This window comes from Acomys russatus, chromosome 4 (genome assembly GCF_903995435.1).
Source record: "Acomys russatus chromosome 4, mAcoRus1.1, whole genome shotgun sequence".
NCBI lineage: Eukaryota > Metazoa > Chordata > Mammalia > Rodentia > Muridae > Acomys > Acomys russatus.
The window spans coordinates 23,170,901-23,190,965 of record NC_067140.1 but is presented as its reverse complement, the minus strand read 5'-3'; the positions used below and the strand labels follow the sequence as shown (position 1 = coordinate 23,190,965).

General features: G+C 49.1%; 1 protein-coding gene across 1 annotated transcript in view; it reads right to left on the bottom strand.

Annotated features, from left to right (window-relative positions):
• Window positions 1-1,963: 1,963 nt before the first annotated feature.
• Window positions 1,964-20,065, bottom strand: part of Vapb (VAMP associated protein B and C) — a 35,368-nt gene continuing 17,266 nt past the window's right edge. Inside the window, exons 2-6 of the mRNA XM_051143914.1 lie at window positions 18,568-18,720; window positions 9,930-10,033; window positions 7,132-7,212; window positions 5,283-5,459; window positions 1,964-3,305 (exon numbers count right to left, since the gene is read on the bottom strand). Of these exons, the coding sequence (XP_050999871.1) occupies window positions 3,147-3,305; window positions 5,283-5,459; window positions 7,132-7,212; window positions 9,930-10,033; window positions 18,568-18,720 (674 nt within the window). The 3' untranslated portion in view covers window positions 1,964-3,146. The remainder of the gene's footprint in view (window positions 3,306-5,282; window positions 5,460-7,131; window positions 7,213-9,929; window positions 10,034-18,567; window positions 18,721-20,065) is intronic.

Below are 20,065 nucleotides of genomic sequence, written 5' to 3'. Positions count from 1 at the left end.
TTTGCACTTGGGCCAGTTAATTTTGAGGAGCTGAAAAATGACAAATGACACTGCATTTTGGCATGGACTCTGAGTTTGAAAACAACCAAGATTTGTGTGAAAAAAAAAAAAAAAAACACAGGCACCATTTGGGAACCGTCAAGCTACTTACATACGGCGCATATGCTACACACAAACACACTCGTGCACACACAGACTTGTTTTCAAGTTAATCTGAAGGGTTATTTAGCTCTGAGCTCTCACTGCACTCAGCTCTGTCTGACTCAACAGAGCCTGCAGGCTGGGCACTGCTATCTTCACACAGCAATGCTGTTCCTAGGATTTGTTTGAAAGCAGTTAGGTTTTCACGGCTCACTGGAGGTTCTTCATTCCCCCTTCTGTGTTGCGTAGGTATAAGCCGCCTCTCTAGGCATAAACTGTCCACTGGTAAAAATCAATTTTGATTTTATCAGTATTTATTACTGCTGGTGCCAGCAGTTTAAAAGACCAGAGAGGGAAAACATGCAAACTAGGAGAAGAAAAAAATTAAAGCCAGGGCTTCCAACCGACAGATAATAGCGCCTGCTGTCTAAGAGGTGCTCTGTATCTTTCCAAGCTTAAATTATCAACTTAGAAATCCAATCAATAGCAGTTGATGGGACTCTGCCCTTGTGTTCATCTGTGAGTACTGTGGTTGATGCTTCCGAAGCCAGCACAGCCAGTGAGCAGGGGGCAGTGGGCCCAGGACATGGAAGACTTGCCCAGGCTGCTGCCATAGCAGGGTCCAGCTTTATACCTTTCAGAGCATCTGACAGTCTTCTCTGGAGAGAACAGATTTCTGAGACAGAGCCACGCTCACTTTCTCTTTGTCTTACTCAGGTTTTGTTTACTCTGAAATATTCAGAAAAGACACCCCTAGCGTGTACAACTCTCTTCAGAGCCCCACATGTAAGTATTCTTCCTGCCAACACCTCTCTTCCAGCACATTCTTTACTGGCTGGGGTGACTCAGAGAATTACCCACTCCGCCGTGCTAACCTGAGTCAAGAAGCCCCAGGCACTACCATGCTCAGCCTGTCATCTCTCCAAGAAGGGTTTCTAAGGCCTGGATAGACAAGGGTCTTTGTATCTGGAGGTTTTGTTCTTCTTGTTGTTGCTGCTGCGGCAGCAGCAAAAGTGCCTTCAACCTCTGGCCTACTAAGTCATTCTCAACACACACAATCACCATCCTCGGCTCAAGCCGCGGCAGCTCCCAGACACGCTTTAATCTCGGCAGCTGGCTATGCTTCTCAACGGCTTTTGTGGCACACACAGACACCCCTTAACACTTGCAGACCCTGGCTCGGTTGTTAGAGAGCTAGATGGCACCCCACGTCCTGCTGGAGGCCCTGAGTTACTCCATTCTCAAAGCCTGGAAAAGGCTGCACAAGGGTTACCGGCAACACTTGTGACTGTCAAACCTCAGTCCACTGTGGAAAGCCAGGTGGCAAAAGGTCAGCACTCTCGGCTCAATTTTTACCCTCCATTTCTCAGGTAAAAGGAAGGATCCAGTAACTGACTTATGAAGGGGGAGGACAGGGCTGCTCAGCATTCATTCCCTGAGAGCCCCTGGGGCTGCTTACCGCCCAGACGCCCGTCGCACCCGGCTCAGGGTTCCAGATGGCAAGTCAGGCACGGCAGCAGTGTGGCTCCAGGTGTCCAGGCCTGTCACTGAAGGGCCAAGGTCATGGAAGGGAAAGGACAGCGGGTCTGAGATGGCAGCAGCTTTATTTTCTGTGCTGTTAGCTGAAGCCAACCAAAAATATAATAATAAAAGTAATAGTAATATATGTGTGTATGTGTGTACACAGATGTGTGTAGAATCAAATCATTAAACATGTGTTTCCCACTGATAGAGCTCATTTTAAAATCAACCTTCCATAGCACACTAACGATGATTGATAATAATAATCCCACACACAGCAAATGTGACAAAATGACAAAAGGACTCTTAATTTGGGGCTTTATTTTAATCTCTTCCTTTAAGATGCTACATAGTTGAGCAGAACTGGATCGGTCTTTTACGGCATGAATTAATTCACAGTCAAGACTCTTCATCAGCAGCAGATGGATTTGCTCAGGAGCTCTCCCCACGACCTCTGTGCCCCTCGCCCTCTGCAGCCTGACTCATTCATCCTGAGAAGGCCAGCCAGTCAGCACTGGCCTGTGCTCTGAAGGATGAGCAGTAGGGAGAATGGAGAAAGAACAGTCCAGAAGGCCGGGTAATCCAGAGCTGACTGCCTCAGGGCAGCTGTTACCGACCTACAACAAAACACTTCCTGGCAGCCGTCTCCTGACTCAGACCCTCCCCATCCCTCAGACCTCCAGACACAGAGACACAGTGCGCACATGGCAGCAGCCCCTCACTGGTGGCCTGTAGCACGCATGACATGCGGGCTGCAGCACTGCCTGTACTCTGGTGACAGTAGGAACACATGAGATGAAATACATTAAATAAGTTAAATATGCATTACACATCTCTGATTAACATCTCACTTTCACTACACGAACCAACAGTAATTTAGCTTGGTCCCTATAAGAGAACAGAGCACAGACTTGGATTTCCAAGTGTTGGGTCAGTCAATCTACTCGTGTCCCTCTCTCTCTCATGACCTACAGGTACAAAAGATATGGCCACTGTTCAATGCGTTCCAGCTTCTGTACTTCTGTAGGCCTGAGGAGCTGATGCTTAGACAGAACAGCAGGCCTGGGAGGCTGCCTGGGTGTGAGAGGACAGCACACCCCACCTTCAGGACTCCGGCTCCCACAGACTAGCCCCAACATGTGAGGAAGAGCTTCTCGCTTTAAGAGAGGTGATCTAGCAACATGTGTCAAGGCCCACCCAAGTCTAAGGTGACAGCTACAATATGCCACTGTGGCTGATCACAGCATCTCAGCAACAGACCATTCTTTCCCCATCTGTTTACTATACGTTTAACTTTCTAAAAGATCATTATATTATGCTATATTTGTGTGTGCATTTGTGTGTGCATGGGGAGGGGTATTTAAAGGCAAGACCTGTGAGATGTCATCATACATTAATTTCTTTTTACGCATGGTTATGATAAATTTAAATCCCATGATGTGGTAGATCCATCAATCCAATCTGCCATCCCTCGCATGCGGCCTCTACAAGGCTACCTTCCCTATAATGACCCCAACGATAAAGAACAAAACCACCAGAGCCAGCAGTCGGGCGCTGAGACCTTCCTCCTTCCCGGGGGCAGCCAGAGCTGCCATGGGGCTGTTGCTCTGCAGCGTCTTCCTCATCCGAAGCCCGTCTTCTTCCTAGGGGCACAAGGACACATTTCAAAAGCAGCTCATGGCTCAGCCAAGCTGAAAAAGACACACACGGGAGCCGACAGAGGAAGGCACTGCCAGGACTCTCCTGGCCTCAGTGTTCCTGGCAGAGCTGCTAGCTGTCTTTTGCTCTCTAACACCCACCCCTCAGCTCCCTGTGAACTAAGGAAAATCTCTTCATGGGGTAGGCAGCCTTTTTGGCCTCACCTCTGCCCTGTCTTGAACCTGCAGTTTGTTCAGTCAACTCAATCTCAGGCACTTCCCACCACACAAATCTCAGCCATCTATCCAGGGGAGACCTGTATAACCTGCAGGGCTGCTGTGTGCTTAAGAGGTCTTCGTAGAGCGCCGAGTCAGACCTGCCTTGGAATTGTAGACACACTATGTCCACCTTTTGCCATAGCAGGCGGAGGGAAACCTTCACTTATCTACCACAGATACCTCTGACTGGCTTTTCACTTTCAGGCAGATGCCGGAGCACACTCACCATGCCCCAAAGATCGGGAAGGAATGAAGGGTCTGTCTTCCACTTACCACCACCCCCCCCCCCAACTCAGATGAAGGGCTGCAGGTTCCCCCATTGCCTTTTCCTAGGCACCACTGATGCTTGTGGCCAGCGCCAGGCTGCTCCCACCCTGAAGCCTCCCACACTGGTGACACTCTCCATCCTTTTCCTCTGATTCTTTCGTATCTGCCAAGTGCAGTCGCCGGATGATCTGCAGCTCTCCATGGGCCCACTAAAGACATGGGTTGTAACCATCACTGTCTCCTTTCTCCCTCAACCCCACTAACTGGGAGCTCTCCAGGGTAGCCTACTCATAGCTGAGCCCACTAAGCATGACACACAGCAGAACTCAATAAACAGAATCCATTGTCTGGCAGGATAAAACACACACACACACACACACACACATACACACACACATTCTGCCCGTAGGTAAGGCCAGCACCACAGCACAGTGATGAATGAGCCACAGTGTTCGATTAACTTTAAAAAAATGGGCACAGCGAAATCCAGCACTTATTTTATTGGGTTTACATAGACGCTAGCCCTACCTATAGATCACTTTAAATGGTGCAGAACTCTGCTTCTGAAGAGAAACTCTCCTCTGATGCTCAGGCTGCTTCCAAGCTGCCGTCTTGCACATCCACCTCAGAGCTGAAGTGGGGGAGCCAGCTTAAGGGAGTGTGTTATGTGCACCTGCTGCCACAGCAGGTAAAGAGGAGAACCTATTACACGCTTGGGTGGCGTCATCAAGATTGAGAACAAATAGGTCTCAAAATTTAAGTTGCAACAAAAGTTCCTATACTCAGATGTTCAGGTTTACCCACATCTGAGGCAGACAGACTCAAAGCTCCCTAGCTAGAAGTCAGGCAGAGAGACACTCAGCAAATAGGCCTGCAGTGGACCAGCCCTCACGCAAACTGTATAGACAGCAACACGGGCTGCTAGGCCAAGGGAACCTCTGGCCTGTTGCAGTGCAGCCTGACACAGCCTAGCTGGGTACCCCGAGCTGTAGCCTTGGTTTCTCCTGTGCACCTCCACCCACCCTAACCGGGCTAGCACTGTGCTTTCTCCTCACCACCATACAGCAGCCTGAGGAGTTCTACTGCCCAGACCCACTTAGACTTCAAACCTCACTTGCCCAAGGTAAAACAGTAGGGCAGGATTTGGTCTCCAGCCAAGTTTGGCCCAGGGATGGGCCACAGTGGGATCTCACAGTGCATAAGCAAAGAAACAGCTCAATTTAGACCAATGGAGGTGGGATTGGGTTTGCTTCCTCAGGGAGACAACGGTTTGGCAGGTATAGTCCAAAGACCCTTTTGAGAGCTGGAAGAAAGCTTTGCAAATGTGTCCCCTTGGGAAGAAAAAGTAACAAATGCAAAAAACCAACCAAACGCACTAGGTCCAGGGACTTTCACGGTGCCCACCTATGCGGCCAGTGTACCCAACAAGTGTGTTACCTTGAGCTGCCTGCTCTCTTCCCGCAGCCTCTGCACCTCCCCCTGCAACCGCTTGCATTCTTCCATCACTTTCTTCACTTCGGTGTCATCGAGAGACGACGTCAGGGACTTAGTGGCTGCCGGTGCTTCTGTCTTGGATGCACTTGTGGGTATAATTTTATTTATTTCTACATCATGCTGTTCAGAAATAAATGAAAGCCCAAGTGTCACCAACTATGTAAGAAAGGATTTTATGCAAAGTAGTTCTCAGCACACAATACACGAGGTAGCATTTCATCCGCACTGTAAAATGTCACATTTATTTTTTAAATGGATCACTTTATCTAATATCTTGATAATCTAAAGCTACCAGGCCCTAGAAATTATGAATAAGGGCAAATAATGAAGTTGGGCTGAGGCTAATACTTCAAGGAGGAGAAAAAGGGCCGTGCATATTGCACTATCAAATTCCTGCCATGCAAAAATTAGCATACTGCAATTGTGCAAGCTCAGGAATTATCAGCTGCAAATTACCTTTGCAGGAGAGCTGAAAATCCCAGGCCACTCGGGGTAGGGATAGGGGTGGGGAGGTAGAGGGTCCCCCGTGAGTGCTACACATGGGCTACCTACAAGCAGGGATGAGGGCAAACAAGCTTCGAGTCGGTCTGTCTGGGGAGGCCACATACTCCTCTGTTCCCCTGTGTAAAAGGGACCAGTGTACCCTCAGTAAGCAGGGGCAGGAAGCACGCAGGATGATCAATCACCTGAGATTCTGGGTAGCAATCTGAAATCTGGGTGGGCATCCAGCTCCACCCCCTTCACACACACACCCCACATCCCCTACCCCCGCATAGCAGGGGAACCTTGGAAAGCAGAGCCCAGGCCACTTATCACGGGGCTGGGGTTGGGATCCATGTCCCCTGCTTCTATGTTAACTTTCCTGCAACAGGATGCTACTCTCTTTCCATTCAAAGAACTAAGACGGCAGTAGCTGATTACAGAGCTGAAGAAAACATGACACTGTTCTGACCCCAATCAACAGCATTCTTGGCGCTCGTTAGCTCACGGGAAGAAACACCACAGAGCGCTTCTCCTTCCCAGCTCCCACCATCACTGGCAGGGGCCTGCAGACCACGCACAGCTTTTACTTCTTAACACAATTTCAACTTTTCTGGCCAGTGTACATCAGTATTTGAGATGCCATCTCCTACATTCCATTGGTCCACAGTAAGGGCCCAGGTGAAGTCAGCACAGGGAGAGAGGGGGCAGCCAGGGAAGCAAGGGGCAAGGAGGGCTCCCAATGGGCCAGTGGGTATACCACAGCTGACATGAAAAACTGGAAGTACTGTTGGTGTCTACAGTGCAGGGCTGGTTCAACACCCCACAGTGCACAGGATGCTGCTCCCAGTATTAAAAAAAAAAAAAAAGCTGATCTAATACAAAATGGCAAGACACCAAAGCCAAGAGAGTCTCTCAAGCAGACTTGTACTGAAGGAGTCCGTGGGGAAAGGGGAAGGGGAGTGGATGCTGAGGGGGACACTGGCAAAGATGCTCTGAGACTTCATCACCTGCCCAAGCACCATGGAAAAAGGCAAATTATACTATTTTGGTTTCCCCACTTTGCCACACAGGAGCCAAGAGGTTGTACTTCTCAGGGATAAACTGTCTCCATTAGCCACATCCCCAAGCCTTCCCCGCCAAGGTGGACTTTATAAAGCCTGCATATCCGTTGACTTCAGCTTATTTTTTCCTTCGTACATTAGAAGGAAGAAAATAATTTGCCAGCTTAAATCTTGGTTTCACCGGAGATGGCATGCAGATCAGTATCAGCTTGCAACATTCGATCACTGTTAACTGGAGACATACTTACTGGTTTAGCGTTTTCTGCTGGCAATTCAAACACACATCTAAGTTTTGAATCCATAAGGTCTTCCGGTTTTGCCTCCTTCCACTAAAACAATTTAAATTTAATAATCAGGGTATTATCAAGCTGCTGGAAGAATAATTCTCCTCCTATAACTGACAATTTCAGAAAAATACTCTTAATGAGAAAGCCCTGATGTATATCAAATAAAGAACTTAAGTCTGCTGAGATTTCAATATTTTTAACATGACAAGATTAAATGCACTAGCTCTCCTGCATATTTATCACACTTTGCAAACCCTGCAGTCCTGCTGCCTGCCTCCTTAGGGTCTGCCCATTGCTGCTTCACAGGTAACAGAGGCTGGGGGAGCATAGCTGAACAAGGTTGCCCTCCCTCTAAAGACAATTCCAGCTCTCCTTAAGATACTGGAATTAAACTGGCAGGGCATACACTACCTACAGAGCTGCAGGACTGAGTATTTAGTGCCACCCTGTCAACCATCAGTGGGCACATCCACCATAGAGTCGCTCTCCTCCGTGGCTACATCAGGATGGCCCTGCCCAAGCCACCACCCACCAGTGAGGGGCTTTTCTGGGGTATGCCCCTTGCTAATGTGCCCTTTCAGATGTGGAGGATGGGAATCCAGGGAGAGTTGAAAATGACAGGCCAGTAGATTAGCAAGGTGACAACTCAGAAAAGGGAGATCCCAATTCGCACCCTCCCAGCCATGCATATCAGCTGGGGAAATCAGTTTGTCTGGTACCAGAGCACTGCCACCCCAGCTATGGCACAAGCAGTCAATGCATTGGATAGCACACCACCACTAACAGGATACCCGGGAGCACTGAGCTACATAGGAAGACACCAACACATGTTTGTTGCGCTATGCGAGGCCCATGATCATGTGGCCACCTGTGAGTCATAAAGAATCATGTAAGGGTGACAGAGTGGTGATGAGTATGGCTCAAGAAGTCTCAGAGAACTGCCTACAAACCACAGGGAAGTGAGGCTTCCACACCTGAGCTGACCACTCAAGCTGGCAACAACACCACCTAAGTATGGGCCATTCTTACCCCCAAATTTGAATCTAAATTCAATGATGAGGAAATAATCAGATGATCCTGGATTTAAGGCTTTCCCTCCAAGCCCACTGACCTGGACCCTAGAGCCACAAAAGCCAAGGCCCTGTGGAAACAGCCAGAGGCCACCTGCAGCACTAGAGAGCACTGGGTGGGATCATCTCCATTAGGCCCCTGATAACTAGTTCACGGTGCTGACTGCATGCAGCCCGATGCCAGGGAAGAATGTACTCCTCTGCAGGGCTCAGGGACAGTCAACAACTAGCACAAGGAAGCCCATGACAGCTCAGGTAGCAGAATGTTCACAAGGAGACCATCGAGGCAAAGGTAATCAGGCACTGCTCTGTTTGCTGTCACTGTCAGTTCAAGAGCAACACAGGTTTTCCTAGCAGTCAGGCCTGGTGCAGAACCAGCAGCTGCCTCCATCCAACTTGGCTTTCACTCAGGCAGGCTTGTCCACAGTGCCCTACAGAATGTGCTACCCAAACACTTAAAACAGTTATTAAAAACAACCCACTGAGAAAGAAAAAGCCCCTTTATCAGCCTGCAACACCCGGACCCCTAATTGCCCAGGTGACATTTGGGACGTGGGCACAGTCTCCTCAAAATCCTGTGGGCTGCATTTTTGTTCCCAATTCACAAGTGGCCAAAACCTCATCAACAAAGCCTACTCAAGACAGACCCAGCACTGGTAAAGGAAGGTGCCTCCGAACAGGACAGCCAAGTACCCACCCTTCCAGCTACAGCAGTGGAAGCCAGAGCAAAGGCACAGACTGTGGAAGGTTCACCTCTGGTGCCTGTCACATGTGCACTTCATCACAGAGACTAGCACAGCACAAGGCAAAAAAGGGCAGAGATATGCCTCCAGGGTCAGTCTTCACTCCAGATCAGTACTTGACTTAACCTTCCCTTTCTGCCCCAAGGCAGGCACCACTGCCAACAGCTGGTTCTGCTCTCCCAAGCCCAAAGTAAAGACTGAGTGGTGACACTGGGGCAGGAGACGTCCCCCGGGGTACAGCTCAGAAACAGAAACAACTGCTGATGTGACATCAACTGGCAGCATCCAGGTCCTCATCAGTTCCCTGAGGTAGGTAAAGAGCCACCTTTGGAGAGAACTGCCATTCTAATTTCTCTTCTTCCAGAAAAAAACAATACTATAAAATAACTGCTTATTCATAAAAACAAAGGTATCTTAATTTTACTAAAATTAGGTACACTGTTAAATGTACTCACATGGGGGAGGTGGGATAGAAATGAAGGAAATAGAAGAACAAAGAAGCTCAAGGTGCAGCTCAGATGCAGAGCACCTGTTTACTGTGAACAAGCCTCAGCCAAGAACAGGAAGAACCATGCTGGCGGGAGCCAGGTGAAAGAGGAAAGCAGCGTCAGTGTGGAGGAGGGGCATTTAGCGTCAACACAAACACGCCCTTCTGGGCTTGAGGGGCTGGAGACACGAAAGAAGCATCCAGACAATGGAGAACACGCTCTCATGTGGTGCAGGAGAGGGAGGTAGGGGTCCACGAGAGCACAGAATTGAAGCAAGCTCAGTTCATTGAAGAAACCACCATGTAAAATGTTCAATTCTAGCTAGTCATCCAAGTTAGGAAAGACACACAGGGACTAGTGCATGCCTCACAGCATGGTGCCCTGTCCACAGCGGAAAGGCATGCACCCGCCACAGCTGCCCTAGCAGACTGGAGAGAAGAAGAAGTGTTCGTACTTACTACGGCCTCCATATCAGAAGTGTCAGGCGGAGCAAACATAGACTGAACCATAAACTTGTGTTTACTTTTCTCATTGGGATCATAATCGAAAGGCTGTAACATCACTGAGAAAGAAAATATTTCATTAGGAGGGTCAGAATGTGGCTATCAGAGTCATTTGTCATGCTAACACTTAGCCTGTGGAGTAAAGCAACGTCCCAGCTCTCCCATCTGGACCCTGAGGAAGGACATGAGCCAGAGGGGACAAACAGCCTTCCATCCCCCATTCTGCAGGTCAGCAACAAGGCCAGGAAGCTGAGGCCTGTCACAGTCTGGCTAGCACAGAGTAGGTGCTAGCTGAACCGCAGACTGAGTTTAGAAGCAGGGTGCCTGATTTCTGAAACACTGGTCCTGCTCTCCCACAAAGCTGCCCTAACCTGTCTTACAGCTCTTACTGAAGACATAAAATGGGAGAAACACCAAAGGCCTATTTTTCTCAAGAAAACATTGCCAAATGATCCTTTTGAGAAGAAAGACAGAATAACTCAAATCGTTTCAGGATGGTTTTCGCTTCTCTCCACCCCATTTCCCACGCAGCTCATCAAGGTAAGGCTTGAAATATGATTTTGCCAATAGAATTCTGGAGACAGCTTATAAGCTGGATTTTCCACAGAGGAAAAAAACAATTCCAACACCGGCCCCTCCCCCACCCAGAACACTCACCCAGGGCACCTGCTGTATTGAGGGGGTCTCCTGGTCCTACTCGCTTCCTTGGACCCATTTCCGAGATGACCCAGGCCAAAGCCTGTTGTTACACAGGGTTGCTTCCCAACACACTCCTCGCGGCACAGCTTCAATAGGCTTCACCCCTAGTGACCTTCCCTGAAACCTAAATTCATGAGCAGAGTCCACGGGGGCCTAGTGTTTCCATGGGCCAGAAGCTGGGCTCTGCTTCTCAGCACCACCATTACCCACTGGATCCTCCAAGAGACAAGGTCTGCGGGAAGGGAGGGGGAGGGGGAGACAGGAAGGGCTGCTACTCTGTGGCCTGCTTTTCTGCAGCTAACTTTCCTTGCTTCCCAAAGACATTCATTCAAACCCCAGTAGTCTGCTTCATAATCCCTGTTCTCCATTCAAAGGACATCAGGCCTGCCCTCCCAGTCGGCCCCACAAAAGGCTTCCACTTCCTAGCTGGCTCTGACTCAGGGTCACATTCCCACACTAGGATGGCCCAGACCTGTAATCCTAGCACTCTGGAGGCAGAGGCAGGTGGATCTCAACTTGAGGCCAGCCTGGTCTACATAGCTTGTACAAGGCCTGGGTCAACCCTAGCTCTGGAAAACAATGAAGCAAAACAAAGAAAATACTGCTTGTCAGCCACAGAGCTGTCTACAGATGCTATTAATGCTGCCTGGGTAACACACCCACCAAGACAGCATCACACACACTGAGTGAAGCGGACGTGAGAGCTAGTCTATTAAGATGTCAAATTTGCAGAAGCTGTCAACAATGCCAGCCTTTTAATTTCTTGAGACTAGCTATTTTCATAAAAATATTATCACTAACATGTAATTGATGGATTTTAATTTTTAAAGAAATTAGTCATTTAAAAATGTCTAATATAATAACTATCACTATAGCTCACAAAGACCCACATTCTTTGGGGTCTTCAACTGTCAGTAGCACAAGAAACTCAGAGACTACACAGGAGCATGGCTAGCACGTACACTGCCCTCTTGGCCCTTTCCAAGGAAAACTGATCCGACTAGTGCCTGTGGACAGCTCTTCTTGAGACAATCTAAAGAGAAAGGAGCTAACTAAGGCCTTGCCGGAGGCACAGGAGCAACCACTGCAGACGGAGGAACCCAAGGCCCTGGGCTGCTCTGAGCAACCACACTTCAAGGCCCACTTCAGCTCTGCCTCCAGCCTTCACTAGCCCCACTCCTGGGCTACAGCTTCCTATCTGCTCAGCCCCACAGTGCAAAGCCCAGAAAACCACTGATGGCAAGGCACACAGAGTAGGGCCAGTGGTGGCTGGTTACACCTCCTGAGTCAACACACATCAATGTCCAGGGACCTGGTGAGGCTGACCAGAGAACGCTCACTGGCCAGGAAGGGGAACCAGGGCCTGCGGAGTGGTCTTCTGGAAAGCTCTAGGAAGAAGGTGGGGACTTGCCCACCCCCCATTGCAGAGCCGAGTAGAGAAGCAGCTGCCTGCCTCCCACTGGCTGTCCTTTGTGTGGATAGTACACCTTAGTACCCACACTCTGCTTCACACGGCCCTTCACGTATAGCCAAGCTCCTGTTCCTCAGCTGTCACCGTCTCATATCAAATCCCGTTTCTGCTGAGAGTTTATAAGAACATGACTGAATAAATAAATGTTGGTCAGTGCTAGTTCGTTGCAAATTGCGGCACAAATTATGTACTTTTTCCATGACAGGCTATAGAAGAGCTTCCCATTAACTTAATTTATTTCATTTAAATACCAGAGACACTGATGATAAAAACCCTAAGTGAGCCGTCCCTCCTTTCAGAACACATCTGCTGACAGAACATTAAAAGAAGCCTGTTACCAGGAGACAACCTGGGCCCAGTCACCCCTCACCCACAGTGCTGGGGACATACAGCCTGCTGCATTAGACACCAGAGTGGGACCCTTGTGAAGAGCCTTCCGGGTCATGAGGTACTGGATCAATCAGGCCAGACTTCCTTCAAAAGAGAAGAAACCAGGCAAATGAAAACACACCCTGGCTTAAAAAATGATGACCCATTAAATGCAGCATAAAAGCTGCTTCCGGGAAGCCTGGCAGCCATAGGCAATTTTCACGTGCACCACAGTGGGACAGAGCAAACAATGACGGTCTGAACAGCACCACTGCTCAGTCTCTGAAGGTCTGTCTCCACGGTCAGCCAGGCACAACCAACTCTGGGCCCCACTCACTCACTCTCTTCTTCCCAACCAGGGGCCCTGCCAACTCTCTCCCTATTTCTTTCCCACCAAGTAGGGCCTTGCATCCCTTCCAGACCCAGGAAGAACCCCCAAACCCTCACAGCACTCAGACTGACAACTCCTGTAACAACAGCAGAGGCTCCCTCTGGGCCTCCTCCCTCACATGCCCTGGTCTTTGCAGGCCAACAGACCTGTTTCTGAACCAGCAGGTGTGCACCAAGCCCTGTGTCCTACACTTAGCGATGTTCTCCACCGTTCCCAAAACCCACCCTCATTCCTGTGGTGTCTCTCACCATACTCATCCCAGCAAGCCCTTTAAAGAGAAGAGGTCAGTCATTTTCAGCATATACCAGAATTGCAAAGGAGCCAACTAAACAGGATCTGCTGGAGGGGTCAGGCTGTTCCTGGAGAACTGGGCCGCCCTTTTCTGAGAGCCACAGCCACTGTCTACAGACCCCACATGCACCTTCCTGCCAACCCACTCCCCTAGCTAAGCTGGACATTTGTGGAACTTACTCAGGTGCTCACTGCATTCGTCCCCACTGGCTGGTGGGGTGCACTCTCTTCCCTTCCTTACTTCAATGCCCTATAGCATTCTCCCTTCAGAAATGCTCAAGGGAGAGATGTGCCTGCCCTCACCCAGAAGGCTCTCCTCTCTGCTCTCTCCCCAGCGGCCAATGTGCTCTTCCTCCCACCCACTTCTTGCTGGCTGCGCCCACCTGTCGTAGCTCACATGTCAGAAGACCACCATCTATCTACCAACCTGCAGCACCACTGCTCTCTTTTTAGACAAAGACAAACCTGAGCTTCTTATCAGCTAAGGGCAACCAACACAGCGAAACAAAGGAGTGGGCTTTGCAGTTGACCCTGGGCCCTCACCATGAGAGAGTTCATTACTTCCTTCAGGGGCCAGCCACTGTGACTACCTTCCTGGGCCTCCACTACTCAAGCAGAGCAGATAAATAATTAACTCTGCCTGCTTCTAAGAACTTTGCTGACCTGCCTCTGTGTTCTCGGTGGCCTCTGGCTCATGCGTTCAGTTCATTCCACTTGTTTGTGTGGAGGCCACAGTGCACACCTCACCCTTTCTTCAGGATCAACAGAAGGGAGGCATCAATAGGCTGCAGAGGCCAAGCACCAAGGCTCACAAGTCCTTCATCATGAAGGCTCTCTCAGTACGACTACCCACACCATAACTAACAGCAGAACACAGCCTGGCCTCTCTCAGGGCCTCTCAGGGTAACTGTGCACCCTGCGCCCCCATCTAGTGTTTTGTGGACTGTAGTTCTGGCTCACCTTGAAGAGCCAAAAGGTACCTTTCAGCTAAGTATCTGAGCCTTACCCTTGGCTCATATTCATAAATGGTGGGAACAGTCTTCCTAAGAAATCTGCAGCCTGCAGCAAGCTCTAAAAGGCTGTAAGCATGATTAAGCTGAGTTTTTGTTGGTAAAATATTTTAACCCATAATCTAACCTGGTGAGATCAAGACATATCTTACGCAGCAGCACCAGCTGCTCTTAGCTGGGAGCAGTGAGCATGGCTCATGGAGACCATGCAGTTAGAAGGCTGATAAGCTTCACTTAACAGAGCCTTCCAAAGCAAGGGTCGGATCCAAGAAGGCCACTGCTGGTAAAGCCATGGCAGCCCCTCTGTCCACACCAGAAGACACATGCCAGACTTCTTTGTCAGCAGGTTAGGGTGCACTACTACCTTGAGGTTCAGCACCTGAATGCTGCCGCCCACAGCTGGCTGGTCTAATGCCAGTCAACAGTAACATCCACCTCCACCGAGCCAACACCATCTTATTATCAATTCACAATACTACCCAATTATATTAATTGACCAACATCTCCATCCCAGGGGCTGCTGGTGTCCGTTCTGTCCTCAGCAGTTTACTGGAAGAACTTTATGGTTTAAACATGACTAAAAAGAGTCTAGAAGGGACCGTCAGAGACCAACATGGCCCTCTCTGCTCCAAGCTCCAGTTTAAAATACAGATTTGGAGACTCGGCAAGCTCTGTTTGGCTTTAAGCCATTTTCAATCCCAGGGCACACTAAGGAAGTGAATCTGTAGCTAAACACCGGTGTCTCACGTGATTCTGCCTATGCCCCCTATGGAGACTCGCCATGTACAAAGCACTTGGCACAGGCGCAGGCAACGTGCAAAACTGAACTGCAAGGAAACCGCTAGCCACTTCATGGGATTAGAATTCACAGAGGTTATACAAATACTAACTTAATGTCATATTACAAGAAGCCTAAGTATTTTTGATGGGCCCATAATTCTACCACTTCACCTGCTCTACGTGCTGGCAAACACAGCTTGGAATATTAATGGGAAAGTCCCTCATTATTAAACCATAGCATTAAAAATGCAATCTGCCACCACTAACAGCCTTCTACAAAGACATCTTCAGAAATTACATACCTTAAAAATATTTCTCTACCATACAGAAAGATATCTAACTCTGGGAAGCTAGACTACTCCCCACCACCACCACCACCACCAAGCGATAAAAGGGTCTTCCCCCTATGTGTCCACACCTCCGGGAACTCAGCTTCCCTCCTGCAGGTTCAACTCCACACGCCTGTGCTGCCAAGGTGCAGATCCACTTGTGGAGGCCCAGTGTGGAAACCTGGTGCTCATTGGGAGCATGAGCCTAAACCCTGGCACTCTGGGAGTGACTATTAGCTGCACTGTGTCTTACATGGAGCAGGCTGCTCAAGGGACACAGGAACCAGATGATAAATACTAAGGGAAGGCCCAGGGCACCTCTACCTGGGACTGTTCACATGTCACACTTCAGTGACACAAAACCTTAGGCTATGCCTCTCTCTATCCAGCTGTGACTGGACTGCCTAGGGTAAGGAAAGGAGCCCCTGCACACAGATTCCTTGTGCTCTGAAGGCAACAGCATGACAGGCCAGAGTCTGGGCTTTTGAAGCATCAAGTAAGGTGCCCTGAAGGTCAGGCTCATTGGAAAGGCAGCCAGAGCAGCACAGGGTGTGGCTGAGGATCAACGCTGACACCTGTTGAAGCCAAGATGCAAGACACAGTGCCTGTGAAGCCAGCCTGATCCTCACCTCACCATTCCCAAGCCCCTCACTCTCACTCCTTTCCCCTCCTCCCCTCATCCTCTCGGCAAATGATTTATAGCCTCGTCTAATAGCTAGCACCTCCCAAGGGTCTTTGGAAATGAGAGATGCACTAGCCCTGCCTTCCCAGGTGCCCTGTGGCGCTGCAGGTGCTAAGCGGTACCATGCTGAGAAGACTTTAAGTTCACTGTATGGTCAGTAACCATTTTGTAAATTACATCCGAAAATTCACTCATAAACATGTGCTCTATAGGAATTCATGAGGGCCACACATTCACAAAAATGTATAGGATTCCTTTGCTTTGTTTAAGGTAATGCAAACAGTACACGGCTTGTCTCTGCCCTAGTCTGGCAACACTAGAATGTGCACGGGTGACCAGGTTGGCAGATGTCAGCCAATGGGCCCAAGAACAGATTTGGCTTCACACCCAGGTTTCCTAACCTCAAAGCTGGTCATCTGTGGACAGTGTAAAGCAACAAGTGGGCATGAGCACACTGAAGACAGTGTGTACGCCTCCCTGCTCCAGGGGCCCTAGCTCATCGAGTTCCTGCACTCCTTGAAGAAACAAACCTGGACAAGAATACCACATCCCCACCCAAGAGGTGTGTGTCTAAAACATGACACCTAGCACCTATGGTGGAGTAGGCTGCGCCACTCTCCTGGCCCCTCCTAGGCCACCACCAACAGACAGGGGCTTCTCATGCTCCCTCAGCAAGGGAAAGCTGCAAGCATGTTTCTTGATTCAATCATTCCTCCTGTCTCCCCATCCCCTACGATGGATTACATTTCAGACTCCTCCTGGGGCAGCCACCCCCTAACCTGGCCAGGGCAGCAGCATGGACTGATCATAGGAGGCACATCTGCCTCTAACCCAAGCTGTCTAAGAGTCATGTGACAGAGAACTCATAGCAGGGATGGAGCACATCCATGCTGGCTCCTCGTTTTCTGAGCTGCAAAGGGAAAATACAACACAAAAGCTGCCTTTGCCAAGGAGCCACTCAGAACATTCCTGATACAGAAAAGGACTTGTTCCTGGTGAAAGACACACATGCACATGCGCATGCACACACACACTCAGACACAAACATACATGCAGACATGTACCCACACACATAGGCACGCACATACACAAGTCATATAATCATCTGTGCTGTTTGAAGGCACACCTACACCACACAACTACCTGCTGAGATTCTTTTACTCAGGAAACCAGTATGCTTGTTTCCTATGAAAATTGGTGATTTTCATCTGCTGGTAAACTCAAATTTTCTGAAATGTGTTAATGATAGGGAAATTGGGGGATGGGGGTTAAAGAAAGGAGCAGGGCTTAGACAGTTCAACACAAGCCTGGCCCTCTGGCACCACAGAAAAGGGAGACATGATAGAAGAAACCAGCTGCCCTAATCTTGGCAAAACCCTAAGACAACAGAGAAACCAGAAATCACAGCCTGACCGCTCCCTCCTTCCAGCTGCCAGTCACAGAGCTCTGGCTCTGTCAAACACCGGCTCTGTGACTCGAAATGGACACAGAACAGATAAGACGATGCATCCTTTACAGTGCAAATGATAGAGTGTGGGGAGCCCAGCAGTGGGAACCCTTCTGTCAGTGCTAGCTTCCAGCTAACTGCTCCTGACTAAAAATCTGATTCAAGGAGTCCAAACCAGGCCTTGCAGACTCAGAGAGGAGCACACAGGGGGAGCTGGGGTGGGTGCTCCATAATGAGAGACGCCAACAGAGGTGAGGAATCAGAGTCTGAGATAATGAAACACCTTGTATCTTCCAAAGAGGTGAGTCATTTTCTTTTAGGTGTCAAGTGAATAGCCAAATGTATCACAATCAAAATCCATCAAGGAAAAGGCCAGATGAGAAGTGGCCTCTAACGATGCCGACGCTGGGGACACTGAGTCACTGGTGTCTAAAGGACACACACTCCCCCACAGCTCCTCTGAGCATCGTGAGTTCTAATGAGCTGCTAGTTCCCCGGTTTCTAGGTTCGTTTAAACGCTAACATATCACTCATACCTCCTTAATTCTGAAACCCAGTTCTCAGTGTGGGCCCTTTATCAGCCTCTTTTCAGAAGTTGAGCTTTGGAAAATATATGTACCCTCATGGAGATAGGGGGCATCAGGACACACAGGGCCCACAAACTTGCTGTGCACCTCCAAGCCCCAGCTCCTCAGCTTTCAGTGTGCAAAGTGCACCTTCAACCGCCATATGACACAAGCAACATCAGAAGTCATTTAGCTTAAAGAAAATAGCTCTATTTAGCATTATCCCACAAAGTAAAATTGTTTATTCAGCCCCTTCCTATTTGTCAGCATGCAGATTTAATTCCTAAAGAACAGAGGTGCCTGCTCTACAGCCAAATCTAAAGTCACCACTTTTATTTTTGCTCTGGCTACTAAGGTATAGAAACTGCAAGCAAGCCTTAAGACAAAGAGACATGAGTTATGGAAAGCTAAAGGTGATAAGCCACCTAGGCTTTTCCCCAGGGAGGTAAGGGGTGGGATGGGAAAGGTGGAGTCTGTACCCTCCTGTACTGCTCTCAGCATGCCTGCTCTGACAAGGCCCTGTGGCTCTAAGGCCTTCAGCACCCACTGAGGACTTACCAGACACATTGAGAGAGGCCCCGGCATCGATGACCCCACTGTTGGGCCGCACGCAGTACCTGCGTGGTGCTGTGGTCTTCACTTTAAAACACACATTTCGATCTGTTGGGTTGCCAAGCTTTAGGTTGGTGGTAACAACATCAGTGAAGGGACCTATGTGGAGAGAGAGACAACTGGTTGGGGTCCTGTGAGGAAAGTGCAAGAGACAGACTGAGGTTTGGTATGAGAGACATAGATACAGTCTCAGGAGGAGCTGAAATTCACTGTGCCATTACTGCTATCTTATAGATAAGAATGTTGCTCAGGATGACAGGAGATCTATGTGAAGGGTGAAAAGACCTAGAACCGGATGGTCCACATGCAACAACAGTTACCTGTGGTCAATACTCACTTCTATAGAACCCCAGTCAAATCTGGCAGAAACTATACAAAGAACCCGGCATGGGTCCCTAGTGACTATTAAGAGGGGTGTGCCAGAGTGGCAGGCGGCAGGTGGCCTCTGGGAGGGTAGGATTCTGTAGACTGTAAGACCCCTAAGTGTGTCTACAACGCCAGCTGGCCTCGCTCAGAGCCCTGCTATCCCTCCAAGCACTGGGGCTCAGGGAGCCTCGAGCAGGGCTCTGTGGCCCGAGGTCACTGTTTATTACTATTACTTATTCATTTCCTATTTTATTAGATTTTTTTAATTAAAAAAGTAAAACATGCTTCTTAAAACAAACCAAACAATGAAAGATTTATAAAGAGAAGTTAATGAGCTTTCCTCTGTGCCTGAGGTGACTAATATTAACATGTGGGAGCTTGTCCAACCATCTAGACTTAGTAGCAACATACAAGGGTATATACCCACATGACTGCCTCTCATTGGCTAATCTACATTGGATCAAGTGGACACCTGATCACTAGGCTTATGAGGGGGTCAGGTAGGGACAGGTGAACTGCAAGACTGCTTTTTCTTGTCATGTGAAAGTGTGTGTGTTGATGTGTGTGTGTTACTATGGGGCAACCCAGGGACCTGTTTATGTACCCAGACCCTGAGCCACATGCCCGGCCTAGATCCACTTCAGGTGTTACCTATCATCACCTGGGTGCTATCTTTGTTTCTTACAGCCAGGTTCACTGTTATAAGGAAGCAGGGGAGGGAATGTGTTTCCCTGGTTACAGAAACATGTGGGGGCTCACCTGTCACATCTCAGAAGACCCAACAGACACTTGGGCATGCTCTGAAATGCTCACTGTGAGTCTCAGCTGCTGAGGTGGGGCTACCCTTTGCCCATCTCAGTCCCCACCACTATGTCTGGACTCACTGAGGTCTCAAGACATGTGCGCCAAGATGAAAACTACTCCCAGATTGTTTCCAGAAAAACAAGTGCCTCAGGCAAGCTTCCTCTGAGGTCCTGGAAGGATGAGAGATCCACTGAATAAAAAGTTCAGCTTAAACACAAATGGCAGCTGAGGGGAAGCTTGAGTTGATATCAGGCACCCTGAAGCCAGTGTAATC